Source organism: Trachurus japonicus, chromosome 4 (assembly GCF_045865225.1).
Source record: "Trachurus japonicus isolate A0001 chromosome 4, Traja_1.0".
NCBI classification, from domain to species: Eukaryota; Metazoa; Chordata; class Actinopteri; order Carangiformes; family Carangidae; genus Trachurus; species Trachurus japonicus.
The window spans coordinates 25,617,792-25,633,391 of NC_140910.1; the positions used below are offsets into that span (position 1 = coordinate 25,617,792).

Genomic DNA, 15,600 nt, shown 5'->3' on the forward strand with positions numbered 1-15,600 from the left:
CACCCATTTTTTTGGTGTACGCAAGTTTCATAAATGAGGGCCAGTGTGTTTATATTTTGGAACAAAAAAAAAAAAAAAATCTAAACTAAACTCAAGTCTGAATACATGTAGTCACCAATTACACAGAAATGACAAAAGAAAAATATCACAAGCCATGATAAAGTCGTCATACTTAAAAATATAAATGCCATCAGGATAGTGTAAGTAACAGGACCTAACTGAATTTCAATGTTATTGTAATAACTCCTACGGCTGCCCATTGGTAGACCAGAGTTATTCTTCTGGACCAACCACAGAAGCCAGTGTGGTCAGACTGCGGCTGTCTCTGGTTCTATGGGCCAATTTTTATTTCTGCGTTTCTTCTTTGCAGAGTGATACATTTACATAGATAACATGTTACAGGACTCTACTTGACTGCTATTCTTACTTTCACTGCATAACCGTTGTAATTTATATTTACCATTTTCTAGTCTTTTTTGCATTGTTCTACAAGTTTACAAGAAAACTAAGAGAGTAACCTAACAAATGAACAAAGGAAATTAAACAGACCACTAATATAAACACACAATGAGACATTATTCCATTTTCTACTCCCTAATTCAAATAAAAAGGCTGAAAGCCTTTAAGTGTTTTTCATGTATCATCACCTATTGGGCTTTATCCTGTTGGATGCACATAAAGCAGCTGAAAATGGGTGAGTAGTGGAGTGTCTGTGAGGGGATGTAGCCTGAAGGCGAACGGGAACAGGAGCTCTAAATTGACCTCAAATCCCTTAATTGGGACATGAAGTGGAAGTGGGACAATGCGGTACCCTGTATCATTTAACAGAAGGAAATGGTTTTAAAGTGGTTTACGTGTGACAGGGCCTTGACATAGGAGCTTTTACTGTACTGCTCTGGAGAAGAACACAGCCCAGGTTATACTGTAGAAGTATGGATATGGCGACTAACTTGACAGTTACGGAAGACATATGGCACAGAGATACACAACATTAGGAGTATCAAGGTTCTCCCTCACACGTGTCTCTTCCTCATGCATAAATATACATCCAAGTCCACACCACACTGAGTTACTGAAAGGAAAATCAAAGCACAGAGTTGAATGACATGTGAAGTATATTTCAAAGTACACCTGTGGCTGCCTTTTGTAATTGAGGACTGATGCATGTTTTATTAGTTGTGGACTGCCAGGTGGACTTAGAAATGGAATACAGCAGGCTAATCTAAATTGGCTAAAATACACTGCACTGTAAAACGGTCCAGTAAAAACGTTTTAAACAGTTTATGGTGGGGGCCTTATGGTCATACAGGGGCACTCGGTGAAGACAGGTGGCCTAAAGCCTCCTAACATCAAACCTGTATTAACCTGCATTGGTCCACAATAGTTTTTCTAAGTCTCTCTCACATCTAATTTATCTACAAAGTGATGTAATGCCACTCATTAGAGTCGCCATGTGTTTTAGAGTATTTTCTCTGCCTAGCCCCATGGCTTCAAAGGCCCATATCCTCGGTAACTGCTTAATCCTTCTCATATGTGCAGTGCAGCAACAAAGTTCAACATGGCCCGCTTGGTTGCCTCCACTATGCACAGAATGCAAATATTAACATTAAGGGGCCTCCAGGAAGGATGGACATACTTCGGATGCTCTAAGCAGTTGTGTCCGTTTGAGGATTTTACAGAGGAGAAACATGTTCCAACATTTCGCTAGAGTTGGATAAGAAGCATTAACTTAAGCATAAATAAGATCAATTTGAGGATATTTAACTGTATGTGTGTGACGGTTCTCAGTCATCCAGGTCATTGTAGTCATTAAGTGCTAAAATCAAAGGCAACTGCACTTTTTTTTGGCTCTTGAAGATGTTTTGTTTCTCATCCAGGCTTCTTCAGTTCATACATTTAATTGTAATTTTTGCAATTCATTGTTAAATTCAGGAATAATGTTTACACATACAGTATCCTACGGGACAACTTGATGGACAAAGACCAGCATATTCTTGGATTAAAGTTTTCTGTTAAATCTTACTGTACTTTGACAACATGCACCCTTACTATGATTCATTGGCAACAACAGACATCAAACACACTTTGGCAGGCTTCGAGCCATAAACAAATGTGCAACCCAAATGAGGTCACTTCCATGGATCTCTGATTGGTGTTCCTTCTGCTCTCATGAAATTGGTTTTCTGCCAATGTCATGATGAAAACACTGTTCGGTGGTGGGACAGTATCCAAATTTCTCTTAACATTTAAAGTGGGTCAGGAAAACAGCAAGACACCAAAAAAGTGCTCCTGTAAATTCCTCTAGCGTTGGCACACCAGGGGATTTCATTCCCTTAATTGTGGAAGCAGTTCTCAATGAGATGTGACATGTGTGCATTTATCTTAAAGCAAACCATGAACATTTAACGAAACTGAGGCTTATTAAGGCAACAGCAAAGGCACCACATTAACACTTGCAGAGGCATTTAATTGAAAGGCTTTAATCAACAGCCTTCCTGCTGTAGATTAGTAATGTAATTACAAAAAAAAGTGGAAAAGAAACTTACTTGCGGTCCAATTTTTCCAACATTTCCCATGTCCCCTTTCTCTCCCTGCAAGCAGAAAACATCAAACAGTGTGGTGGTTAGCTTCCTGTAATTAAGGAGATCTATATTACCATCTTGCCCTACTACCAACACAGATCTCTCAGGATATTAAGTTTAAAAAGGCCCACACACACACTCACTGAGCTGAGCCTGAATAATTTTGTGTTGCTGCTGACTGTGGTTTGCCAGACGATGGCCCTGTAAGAGATAATCTTCACTCCTAATTAAGAGCAGCACAGCAAGTCTGGGCCTTCTATAAGTGGGTCACAAACACGGAGACTGTGGTGCACAGTGGTAAGCACTAGACCATAATTTACAATTATAAGATGCTGGAAAACACTGACACCCTGATCATAGTACTGCATTTGTGGTAGGCACAAAAGACATTTACAGCAATAAAAGGTACTAAATGAACAGGTAGGTATGCTGTGGTTTGCTGCAGCAAAAAATAAAACACAGTTAAAGAATCAAAACCAAAAGTATAAAGTATGAAACTGTTATAAAACAGCATTGTGCCCTAAAGATGGGTGGACTTTCTGGTAAAGTAGATATGGCATATGATTTTCATTGCTTTGGAAACACAGATCTCCATACACAGGCAGGCTTATTTGTTTTTTTGTTTTTTTAAACTTCTGCATGACAATTACAGACAAACCCTGGTCAGTTTTGGTCTACAGTGCAGTAATGACAGCGCAGTTATGACAGCAGATTCACCTTTAACCCGTCAGGACCAGGTTCACCGATATAGCCTTTCCTTCCAGATCTCCCCTGTAAGGCAGAGAGGAAGACACGTGTGTGTAGATAATAAATAATGACCAGAGGCTCATAATGTTGTTAATCACAACCAGCTGATTCAAGATAGGATCTAGGAGTTCTTACAGTGGGGCCAGCGCTGCCAGGTGGGCCGAGTGGTCCTTCCTCACCCTGCAGAACATGGTACAGTTTATCATACAATAATAAGTAAACACGCATACAAACACAGCTAATCCAATAGACCAAAAAATATGAACAACACCACATGCAGCGCTATTTCCATAACTTCAAACTCAACATTGAAGACCTAAACTACTCATGCTGGCATCTCCTTTGAAAATTGTGAAAAATATTTTGAGCTGAAAACCTCTTAAAAGTTAAGCTTCAATAAATAACTAAGAAAGCTGAATCACTTCATTGTTTAAAATTAGGACTGAAATACTTCTAACATCTCTTTCTCTGTTTTTTGTATCAAGATTTCAACAGCTTTGTTTCTGACTGAAGTGTGATTTCATAACAATAATGTGTTGCACTGGGCCAATGGGGAAACTCTCAGCACAATAGAAATGTGTATGTGTTGTACACCTTCCAAAGGCTTCTGTTCGTTTTTTCCAGGGCTGGAAAACTTTCAGCCTTGTTTTTATAAGCACCCAATGGTGAATCATGACTTCACTCAGTGGAACATGCCCCGAGAGATATCACAGGAAAAAAAACCTCACACCCTAGTGAGAGGGCCAAACTGCAACCGTTTGAGATATGACTTGATGCCAAAAAAGAATCAATATATTACTTTCTCTTGCTTCAGAGTGGCTGATGACCCAATGGAAATCCCTGGATGAACCATAGTTTCCACTTTTCTCTATTAGTCAGAGTGTAGCTGAAATAACTAAATCGGGTGTTCAATCGTCTCACCTGTATTCCTTTTGGCCCCTGCGGGCCTTGGGGTCCTCTGGCTCCCTGCATACCCTGAAACACAGCCGAATACATGAATTTAACTGGATGAATTGAATGGGTGAATGCATGGTAAGAAAGTGAGTTTAAGTGGCACCTTTGGACCAGGTGGACCGTTGGGCCCTGGTATTCCAATGTCTCCAGGAAACCCCTTGAAAAAACAGGAAGAGAGCAAAATTATTGTTGCACTACATGTTTTATACCATATGTCATCTGGCACATGACTAAAATTGGTTGAGCCCACATATTAAACCAGTTTTTTTCCACATGTGTGCATTACAGGTGTGGTAGGATTATGGTACTGGCAGGTATAAAGCATGTCTGTTTGTGTGTAGATGTACTATAGCAACTACTCTTTGCAAATCACTGAAGGCAACACACATAAATCAAACACACATAGGTCTTAGGTCCTTCTGGAGTGCATAGGCACACTTATAGGAAACTGATGTAAGGATGGTGATGGATTGTTACGAGGCTGAATACCTGCAGGCATGCCTGCCAAGACACAATCGCTCATTTGAGAAAACACACGTGCTAGGTGTGACCTGAGTGACCTGTAGTCGTGTTGCACCCCTGAAAGCAACGGGTCTCCACGTATTCTGTAGCATCAACTATGACCTCTTTGACAAAAGTGAAATATTTGACATCCAAAGCACAGACATGCTGGAGGGAGATGCCCAACTAAGGAATGCATGGGATGAAATATTGAAATTTTCTTTGATGCAACACATGGACAAAATAAGGTTCTGGGCCCAGTGAGGCAACTTGACTGATAACTTAATTGCCCACTCTCAAATTCTGTCAGTGAGGTATAAATAATTTCACTGAATACCAGGGAAAATTTTGTGTGTCTGCTTTCCTCATTAGGATAAGAAAAGATCAAATTTAACCACTGATATCTCAACAAGAAGAAAGGTTCTATTCTTTTTGTAATAGGAAAGTGAAGGTACAAAAAGATGAGGAGGTTTCATGGCTGACTCTGTGTTTGTGTAAAGAGTTCTGAGAAAACTTTGTGATAAAAAGAGTACATGTTGAATATGAAAACTCATGTGTGTGAACATTGATACAATTTTTTATGTATGTAAGAGTAATGTAAGTATGTAAGAGCATGATGTAATCGTGGATGTGTGTTATTGTCTTTCAATTGTGTCTAGAATGTGTTACCTTTTTTATATGTGGTATTTTCTTGTTGCTGTCTTTTTTATAGGGTGCCCCTTTAACATCAGGCAGAGGGACTACCGATGAAAATTAGCCTTTTAGCTACCTCGGGTACATTTACATCTGTTTTTACAATGTTTTATTAATGAACACTGTCCCTTTTCAAATAAACTAATAAATAAATATATAAATGTATATGTATATCCTACCTCTGGCCCTGGAGGCCCATGTGGTCCTTGCACCCCCATATCACCAATTGTACCCTGTTAAGAAGAAAGAAAGAAAAGAACACAGGACGACAAGGTATTTTTCTCAGCTTCATTGTGTTTTCCTCGTCTCTGATTACCCACATACAACACAGCCCCCACCTCTTTTCGACCACTTATATAATACCGTATATAAACAGAACACATGATCTATATTTATATATTTTTTTCTTCATGAAACTTGGTTTCCTATGAAATTTGGATCTGAAGGATGGTATTACTGACTTTCACACTGAGTTCTATGAGCCATTTGACAACAAAAGTTTATTTTCATTGACATTGAACAATGAATCAACATGTATTACATACAGAAAGTGTCATGTACACTGGGAATCAGGAATCAGGGCCCAAACACATCTCACTTCATGTCTGCTTCCGTCATCTACGTTGTGTTTTGTGTTGCTACATTTGGAAATATGTCAATGAGAATTTGCTGTTTTTTGGTAAAAATAGGGATTTAGTTGATTCACAAACTAAATTGAAAATAGGTTACTGAAAAGAAATCCTCTCAGTTATCATTTTATCAAACTAATACCAGACCATTTTTTGCATTCCATACTTCATATTTATATTTTCCAAATGACTAACAAATAACTGTTCTAAACATTCATCCCTTTTTTCCCCTCATTTGAGCTCATTAACCTGCAAGTGCATGATGTGTTGTGAATGTGTCTGAACAGGCTGCAGTTTACGAGCTGACACAAATAGAGTCCAGATCTCGTTGTGGTACACTGTGTTTACATGGCTCTGTCTATAAAAGCGGCACAGACACATACACACTCACACGAACATACCGGTGGTCCTGGTTTCCCTCTTGGCCCAGGGGGACCAGGCAAACCAGCGGCACCCTGAAAGATACAGATATAATACTCTCAAACTGGTCTTGCACACTGTGTCTGTGTGTCTGTGTTTTGCATCAATTTCCATACAAATACACAGATATTTGCATGAGGCAAGAATTATGTGGTGACTTCATGTGATGAATGAATCAACATCTGCATTCATTCGAACACACACAACGCACTTGGAATTTGTATAAAAGTTTAGATGAATGTTTTCCTGATTTAGCAAAGATCAATACTCCTCCAAATATTCTGCTATTGTCCAATTATTTGTCACAGCAAGAGATCAACTGAGATCCTGTCAACACATTTTAACAAGAAAAACAAGAACATCAATTTATCGTATAAAAAACTTCATAAAATGAAAAAAACAAAATATGTTTTTGAATTCTGCAGTGAGGTCATGTGAAGTCAGAACAACGGCTGTTTGCATAAAATCAAAAAATAAGTTCGTTGAATAAGCTGCTGCTATTAACAGTTTACACCATAACACATAGTAATGCTCACATGGTGTGTGTATGCTTTCTCTCGTGTGTAACAGTAAACTTACCTTATCCCCTTGGTACCCCATCTCTCCTGGGTCGCCCCTTTGTCCCACTTCACCCTAAATTTCACAGTATCACACAGAGATATAACACAACACTACCCTGCCACAGTGATCACGAAACCATAGATCAAACATAGACAGGTACAAAGCACACAGTATATACTGTATTGCACAACACATTCACATTATGCAGCATCACGTCAAATGGAAACCAATCTGCTATAAAAATGTATCTTTGAATGTCGTGAAAACAAATGGCCACATGTAGAATTATCAATTATCATAATACTGAATTCAAGTTTACACTGATCAGCCACAACATTAAAACAAGTGACTGTTTATCTTGTTGAGGCTGACTGGTGTTTATCTGTTGCACTTCTAAAAAATGTATTTTGAATCATTGGTAATTTGATTTGAAATTTAATTTGTAGTTTCAGTCACCTGTTTTCATGTTGTGGCTGATGGGTCTAGCAGGTGGCTGTAAACAAAATCTTAAATGATCTGTTGTTCATATGTCCAATTATGCAACTAGGAGTGCTGACACATAAAACACAGATACATTGCAATAATATAAATATTTAGATCACCTTATCACCTTTCAATCCAGGCAGGCCGGCTCGTCCTGCTGGGCCCTGCCAGGGACAGACGGAAGGAGGGAGGGAAATTAGACGAGTGAGTGAGTTGGAGAGAAGAAAGGATTTTCAATAAATCAGTAACTTTGATGACAGAATTAGTTTTGCATATGATGTGAAGCCAAATGATGTGAAGCCAAGGAGGAGGAGTTGATGAATGATAAGTTGACTTTGTTGCAAAAGCTTTGAAAGTTGTTTCTCACGCTTCATCAACGATGCATATTTTTGCATGTCAGAGAGGATGCATGTATTCTTGCACTGGTTTTTTTTTTTTTTTTTTGAGGATACAAATTTACAGCATTTTCAGTAGCCAATGTCTAGCCTACCTGAGGTCCCACCAGACCAGGCAGCCCTCGCAGTCCCTCAGGCCCTGGTTCCCCCTGGGGAGAGGAAAAGGTACACAGTGGAATTCATGCTTCATGAATACACAAACACACGCCGCCGTTTTCATTCTCTTTTGTCACAACAGAACTTCGCTGTGAGAACACTGCATCCTCCAGTAGCTTGGTATGGGTCTAGGCTCGGCCCTGCTCGCCACTGCCAGCCCTCAACATCCACTGTAATGACAGAGGCGAGGTGGGAATGGCCAGAATGTGTGGCTGGCTGCACTGAAAAAATATCTTTTACAAGCACACGGGTTACAGGTTACTGCTGGTTTTCACTGTGACTGCTGTAACACTGTCAGCAGCAATGATGTTGTGGTAACACTGATTGACATGTGTGGTGCCGTACATTTTTAGTATGAGCAATTACATATAATGTATGTATACAAGCAGACAGTGGCAGCCTGTTCACTCGTGTTTTTTCTTTTTGATTTGGTTGAAAAGATGTCTCTGTCAGAATGTATTCCAAGACAAGCAGGGACAAAGACAGTGTTTGCCTCATGTTAAAATGTCAAAATCAATATAAATGAATGCATTTGTAATTAGGAACCTTCAACATCTTATCTCACTTTTTCGGAAAAGGGAAACTCAAACATTTCTATTGATCTACTGTCTTCAACACAATCAAATCCATGGGATATTAAAAAGTGAGAGAATGGGGCACAATATTATGTCATCAGGGACATGTGGCTTAAACTAGGTTTCCATCTGGACCCTGTCAGTGCCAGTGATTCATGTTGTAGTTTCTCTGTGGTACTGCAGCGAGACAGGCAATTATCATGTGTGCTCCATCAGAAGAAGCTTTCAGCACAGAACACATGGAAAAACAACATGAAAGGAGCAGATAAAAACTTTTCCCCCAAAACTCTGGTGTCCACCAGCCTGAGTGACGTGATCTGGTACATCAACATCCCACACGGAGCTTTTGCTCCAACCGCTGTCAAGATGAAGCCTGACTTCCAGGTGGTTCGAGACCATCCTCACATCACCATCATCTCCTAAACTCATTTAAGTCATTAAAGATTTAACAAAAAACATGCTGTTGCATTGTGAACATCTTATTTCAACACAATCACTGTAGCTTCAGAACAATCATAAACTTTACCACTATCATATACTTGAAAGGCAACATACCAGAGGGGAAAGTACATGAAACTGTACATGAGGAACTCTGCCCACATGGGAAAATGATCAAAAACTGGTTGAAGCTTATAGAGGTAAAACAGTGAAACACACACATACTATCACATGTCAAACTATTTTTGTCTCTACCTCACCTTCTTGCTTTTTGTTCAGGCTGTGAAAAAGTGTCTGGCTGCATCACATTTAGTTCAGTCACACACTGGCAAAGACATCAAGTGCATACCAGAACGAACACTTGCTGCTCTGTTTCTGTTCTCCGTCTGATTGCTTAACTAAAGGTCTAACTTTGTGTAATTGCCTTTCAATAAGTGAGTGGGCACGACTAAAGCCACAAGGGTGTGACTGACACTGGCAAAGTGAAAATGAGTTTTAGATGTCAAATTAAAGTTCTTTGTTGGATCACCTGTCAAAATCAGTCAGCTGAAAAATTGACTGAATATGAATTACATCAAAGACTGGATTAAGGAGGTGTCACTATTTTGGCTCTCTTGTGTGATTACTCAAGAGTACTTAGTGGCAATGATTTGTTGTTATTAAGACAAGTAACCACTACATCAACTTTAATTATTATTAATTATGATCACTTTTGGGCAGGGGTTGGGTAATTGTTGATAAAATATGCATCATTTTGTAGTTTGTGAGAAACTACAAGTAAGTAATCCATACATGTAATCTACAATATAAACAAATCTTCTAATCTTTAAAGCTAAAAGGAGATCTGAGCTCTGGGCATTTCCACAATAAGTGATTTTTGCACTTCATGCAAATCATAAACATCAGTTTTAATCTGAGCTGGCATGGGTGGCAGTGGCAATACTGTTTAACAGTGCAGAGGCGTGGTAGGCATTGCCTGCATGGGCAGCAGTGCTCCATTACCGGTACATGTTATTAAAGATTGTTTGCCAGTTTTCCACTGTTTAACAACCTCTCTATGAGTCAGGACGGGGCTGCTCTCTGCAGCAGAACTGATGTTATGTTGTAGGTACAAACAAGGGGTGGGAACTAAATCAGACACTGCACCTCTGGCACCTTGCAGTGGTGACTAAACCCAAAGTCCAAAGGCAGTTTGTGGCATAAAGACTTGGTAGCATATGGATGTTGGTAGACATGCACATGTCACAACCCAACTTCAGTTAATCTGGGGTGACGATAATTTGCTTTTGAAAGTGACACATATAGACAGTGACAGATTACATGAATTGGGTCATCTTAGTCTGTAACTCTGACACACTTGTAGATGTGGTATTCCTTATATATTATTGTTTTACATTTACAATATTGTAATTATAACCTTATTTAAACAAAAATCTGAAAGATGATGTCTGCATGTTTCATGTCTGACTGTGTCACTAGTAAACTTGACTTACAGCCGGTAGCTGAGGTGAAGGTTAAGGAAACTCCATCTATCCAGATGTGTCTAGCGCCACACCAGGTGACCCCTCAGACACCCCAATAAATCCCCAGGCTGTAAGGACAGCAAACCAGTGAAAATGAGGCTTGAAATCATGACACAGGAAACCCGCCATATGTACAATTGTATCTATTTTGCCAATATGAACATGTTTAAGAGGCGTCTGTGAGCTCAGACTTTTTTTTAACAGTTCCACAGTGAAAAGATATTTTTAGGTCTGTGAGAACACTGATTTTTTCTTTTCTCAGTGCAATATGAGACAGGGTCCCCCAAGTGGTCATGCAGGTAACATTTAAGACCTGTGAGTGACTTTTTTTACCCCCAAAATCCACAAACTGTGCGTTTACTAAAACAGACTGGAAGCATGTACAGACAGACAATCCAAAAACAATATGGCTCTGGCTGTTGCAGAGACATAAAAAAAATACACATCACATAAACCACGACCATTCATGGAGGGCACAGCAAAACGTGCTATTGATCATCCAAACCCCAGTCTAACCATGAGAGATAGACAAGTTAACAGACAGACAGACGGACAGACAACCTTGAAAACAAGTACAGACAGTTTGAGCCAAATGAATGTCAGATGCACACTCCTCATTCGGTATGGGAAATATAACACATGAATAAAAATTACAACACTGCAAAAACTGATACTCACCCTTAGACCAGGAAAGCCACTGATGCCAGCCCCACCAACAGGCCCCTGTGAAACATCACAGCAACATCCTAAGTACACAGGACAGGACACTTACAGTATTGCACATTCCTCATTTCCAAGGGGCTACATTGGAAATACTGTAAGTGAAACTATGTTTTCATGTGCCAACATCCTGGATGACATAGGCTCCAAACTTAATTTATGTCTGAAACAAATAAAGGCAACTTTTTCAATTTGCAGAATTGCCCACTGAGGAAAACTCTTAAATATTCATTACGTAATGTCAGATTAATCTGTCTGAACAGAATGAAATTAATTTATATACTTTTATAGACAATGACAGTTATGTCATCTGAATGCATTTTATAAATTTACTTGGTGAGAAAGGTTTGTGTCAAAATCTTACTTTTTGGTTTTTTAATCATACAATATTGATACATCTTGGCAGTGATGCTAAAATGCCTTTAGATACATGAAAAGAGAGTAAAATAAAGCCAGAAATAGGTTAATAAAGTGCAGTTGTACATTTAGTCACTGACAAGAGAAGACAAGTAACACAGATGGATGCCCAGGCTTTGCAGATGGAAGACAGAAAAGTGAAATAGTGAGTATAGGAGAAGACAAAAAGAGGGAAATTGAAAACACATATGGAGGAGGACAACAGTTCTCACCTCATTGCCATCAGGACCAGGTGGTCCCCTTTCCCCTGCATCTCCGACAATACCCTGAGGGACGAACACATGCGCATTCAATCGAAGAAACTCAGGACAAACACTCCTTGACACAGTCTCAACTTGAAGTACAAGACACCACCATAGAGGTGAATGAGGAGTAGTTCATTTTGCTTTTTACTGCGCATCTTCATCGCTACTGCTATGTGTAGCACCTCATTTTTTAGTTCACATACAGTATGCAGTATCATGCAAGATGCCACTTCCTTAAGTTGTTGATCGAGATCAAATTTGCATTGACAACGTGTGAAAATAATGCTTATTTAATGAAGCAAGATTAGTGAGTGTATTGGTGAGCTTGTGGACTGGCTTACAGCAGCCTTTGGGCCACAGTCTTTGATCCAGTTAGCCAGACATCGCTCAGTGTTCCAGAAAAAACCCTTCGGATAAAACAGACACTGGGCCGACTGCCCATTTGGCAACCTCAACACAGAGAAGCTAGGGCTTGTTTTTAGAGCATTAACTTTTCACAGTGTGAGGGCCCAACCTAGACATTCCATCTGTCTCTATCTTTATCTAAGTGTAATTTTTTTCAGTGCCACCCTGGAACAAATTTGGCATTGGAGAACATAGTACATGGTATTGTTTAACTGTTTAACCACTGGCCCTCGGGGCTGTACTGCTTTAACATATTCACAACAGATGCCAAATACAAATTATCTCATTTTGATGCCCTCAGGGCTTTTGAAGAAGTCAAATACAGCCATTATTTCCATCAGTTTATACAATCTCCCTGACAATAACGCAGATAATCTTGCCTCCAAATGGCTCTGATTGCTGTTGATATATGTCAAAGGTATTTAGTTTGTTTTAAAGAAGCAACTGCAAAATAAAGCAGAAATTATAAGAGAGTCATTATTACATGTCTTCCTTTGGGGCCAGGATTTCCAACAGGACCAGGAATGCCCTAGACAAAAAAAACATAACATGGTGTTACTGTACTTACTGTACTGTTTTTTTTCACAGAATCTAAAGAGAAGTATACTAGTCATATCTATATCATCAGATTGAGTTAACAGGACATCTGGCACAAATCAAGCTGAAGAGCAGCAAGCCACAACTGAGCCATAACGACCAGGATTTCCTTGAGACTAGATCCATCAAGAATGAAGGAATGAATGCCATCATTCATTTTTTCTGTGACATCATCATCGTAGAGTAGTAAATTAAAGCTTCAAACAGCTGCTGCTGAGAACACTTTACTGCTGCACAACATCCTCAACGAGAACAGCAATCAGTATTAACTATGACTGTAAAAAGAGACACACACCGATCAGCCACAACATTACAACCACCTGTCTGATGTTGTGTAGGTTCTCCATGTGCTGCCAAGACAGCTCCGACTCGTTGGGGCATGAACCTCACAAGGTTATCCTGTAGTATCAGGAACTAAGACATTAGCTGCATATCCTTTAAATCCTGTTAAGTGGAGGAGTGTCCAACAATTGGATTTATATTTCATCACATCCCACAGATGCCTGCTCGGGATGAGATTTGTCATAATCCTCAAACTACTCCTGAACATTTTCTTCAGGGTGGCAGGGCACTATCCTGCTGACACTGCCGCCACCAATGTAGGGGGTTCTTGGTATACAACAATGTTTAGATAGGTGGCAAATATCAAGCTACTGTAACATCCACATGGAGGGCAGGACTCATGTCCAGCAGAACATTATACTACTTCTGTCACCTCCTCTTCTTTTCATAGTGAATCCTTATGTATCTCCTACCCAGGTAAATGACACACACGCCAGGCCATCCATCTGTGCCCATTGGGGATGACTTTGATAGAGGAAAGGCATCAGCATAGTTTCTACTTCCAACACATCGCCTTTTGAGAACTAACTGTTGAAAGGTGTTATAGTAACAAGATAATCCATGTTATTCACTTCACCTGTCAGTGGTTTTAACGTTGTGGCTGATCGGTGTTATACATGACATAGTAAGAACTGACAGCAAAATTGTGCAAAGTGCTAAAACAAAGAGTCTGATGGGAGTTGGTGCCCATCAACCAGTCTGTGATGTAACAATCAATTAATTTAAAGTGCAAAATCACCATGGTACATGGTCGCAATACACTTTACAATAAGTATAATAATGACAGACAATAAAAACAATAATAAAGCAGCAGAGGAAAATGATAAAACAGTTAAGAATTAGATTAAACCAAAGTATTGGGTAAAGAGGTATGTATGACGGGACTTAAAAATTGCAGTGGATGATGTAGCTTCTTTGATATCTAGTGGGAGGCCATTCCATAAAACAAGTATGAGACAATGAAGGAGAAACAAAAGGAAGAAGACAAGTGGTAGATGATTTATCAGAGATAGAATAGCACTTGTAAATAAAAAGACGTCAAGGGACACAGATTAATCATGCTAAAAAATACACAGACGTCACTTACTTTCTCCCCCTCCAGCCCAAATGGCCCAGCAACACCAGGAGGCCCAATGAAACCCTGAAAATCAACAATATATGACATCACAACATTGCCTGGATATTATCACAAAACCACATTTTTATGCTAGGCTGTATTTCATTCTTATATTTCTATTCAATCTCATATCAAATAAATTAGTTTTAGCAGGAACACTTTCCCAATGCCCGTGATCATAAAATAGTGATATGATTGATGTCTCAAAGCACCAGCACAAGAATTTTTGTTCATCTTGGCCACCAAAAAGGATTTCTGTACCATGATCAGTCAATTTCAAAATATCGTGCTGCTTACCAAGATCATTTGGAAGTGATGATTATTAATATATCACAATGGTTTGGCTAGTAGAGCTGTGAAAGGCTTGGTCCAGTCACACAAATCAAATGAAACCGATATTTCTATCCCAGACGGGGGAAAGAGTGGATCATACTGTCAAAGGAGTTTTCCTATCTTTTACATATATATTCTTAGGATTTCTGAAGTCTCTGGCTCGGATGCTGATGTATTTAGTGTGACACTTTCAAGAATATTTGATTAGCTGCTGTCAGTTGTTTAGTTCAGTTCAGATCAGTAACTCTCCACACATCCACTACATTTGTGGTAGTATTCTTGAATGACAGCCTCATGAGTGTATCATGTTGTGTATTGGAGCTGCGTGCTGCTCTGCTCTGGAATAATCAGTGTCTTAACCATGACTCAATATAATCAGTGTAGCATTGTGAGGAAATGTACTCCCTTTTCTTTCACCTTCTACACACAAACCTTTTATATGAACTTCCTACCACTTTGTTTTACTTCAAAACTGTTTCAGTGAATTAATCAAGACATGAAAGTCATTGCAGATTCTTGTGGGTCTTAAATATTTGCTGATGTGCCAAATAACGCATTTAAAAAGACCACTCATATCTTAACTTGGTTAACATAACATCAGATGTGAAAGCTGTTTCTGCCATGTTTCTAAATATACCACAGTTGCATGCAGATACTGCCAGTCTGAACATAATTGTGTTGCTTTTATAAGCATTACATAGGCAAGTTTTTCAGTTTGCATAGGAAGCAGTTGGTTTGTATGAGTCACTTGTGCAACCCAGTCCCAC

The 15,600-nt window shown here is 39.3% G+C and overlaps 1 protein-coding gene across 1 annotated transcript in view; it reads right to left on the minus strand.

The window, feature by feature from the left end:
- The window catches only part of col24a1 (collagen type XXIV alpha 1), a 79,934-nt gene that overhangs the window by 36,456 nt on the left and 27,878 nt on the right, over positions 1–15,600 (minus strand). The window contains exons 11-24 of the mRNA XM_085774960.1: positions 14,471–14,524; positions 12,929–12,973; positions 12,007–12,060; positions 11,336–11,380; positions 8,061–8,114; positions 7,690–7,734; positions 7,106–7,159; positions 6,508–6,561; positions 5,657–5,710; positions 4,387–4,440; positions 4,251–4,304; positions 3,465–3,509; positions 3,300–3,353; positions 2,547–2,591 (exon numbers count right to left, since the gene is read on the minus strand). Of these exons, the coding sequence (XP_085631086.1) occupies positions 2,547–2,591; positions 3,300–3,353; positions 3,465–3,509; positions 4,251–4,304; positions 4,387–4,440; positions 5,657–5,710; positions 6,508–6,561; positions 7,106–7,159; positions 7,690–7,734; positions 8,061–8,114; positions 11,336–11,380; positions 12,007–12,060; positions 12,929–12,973; positions 14,471–14,524 (711 nt within the window). The remainder of the gene's footprint in view (positions 1–2,546; positions 2,592–3,299; positions 3,354–3,464; positions 3,510–4,250; positions 4,305–4,386; positions 4,441–5,656; positions 5,711–6,507; positions 6,562–7,105; positions 7,160–7,689; positions 7,735–8,060; positions 8,115–11,335; positions 11,381–12,006; positions 12,061–12,928; positions 12,974–14,470; positions 14,525–15,600) is intronic.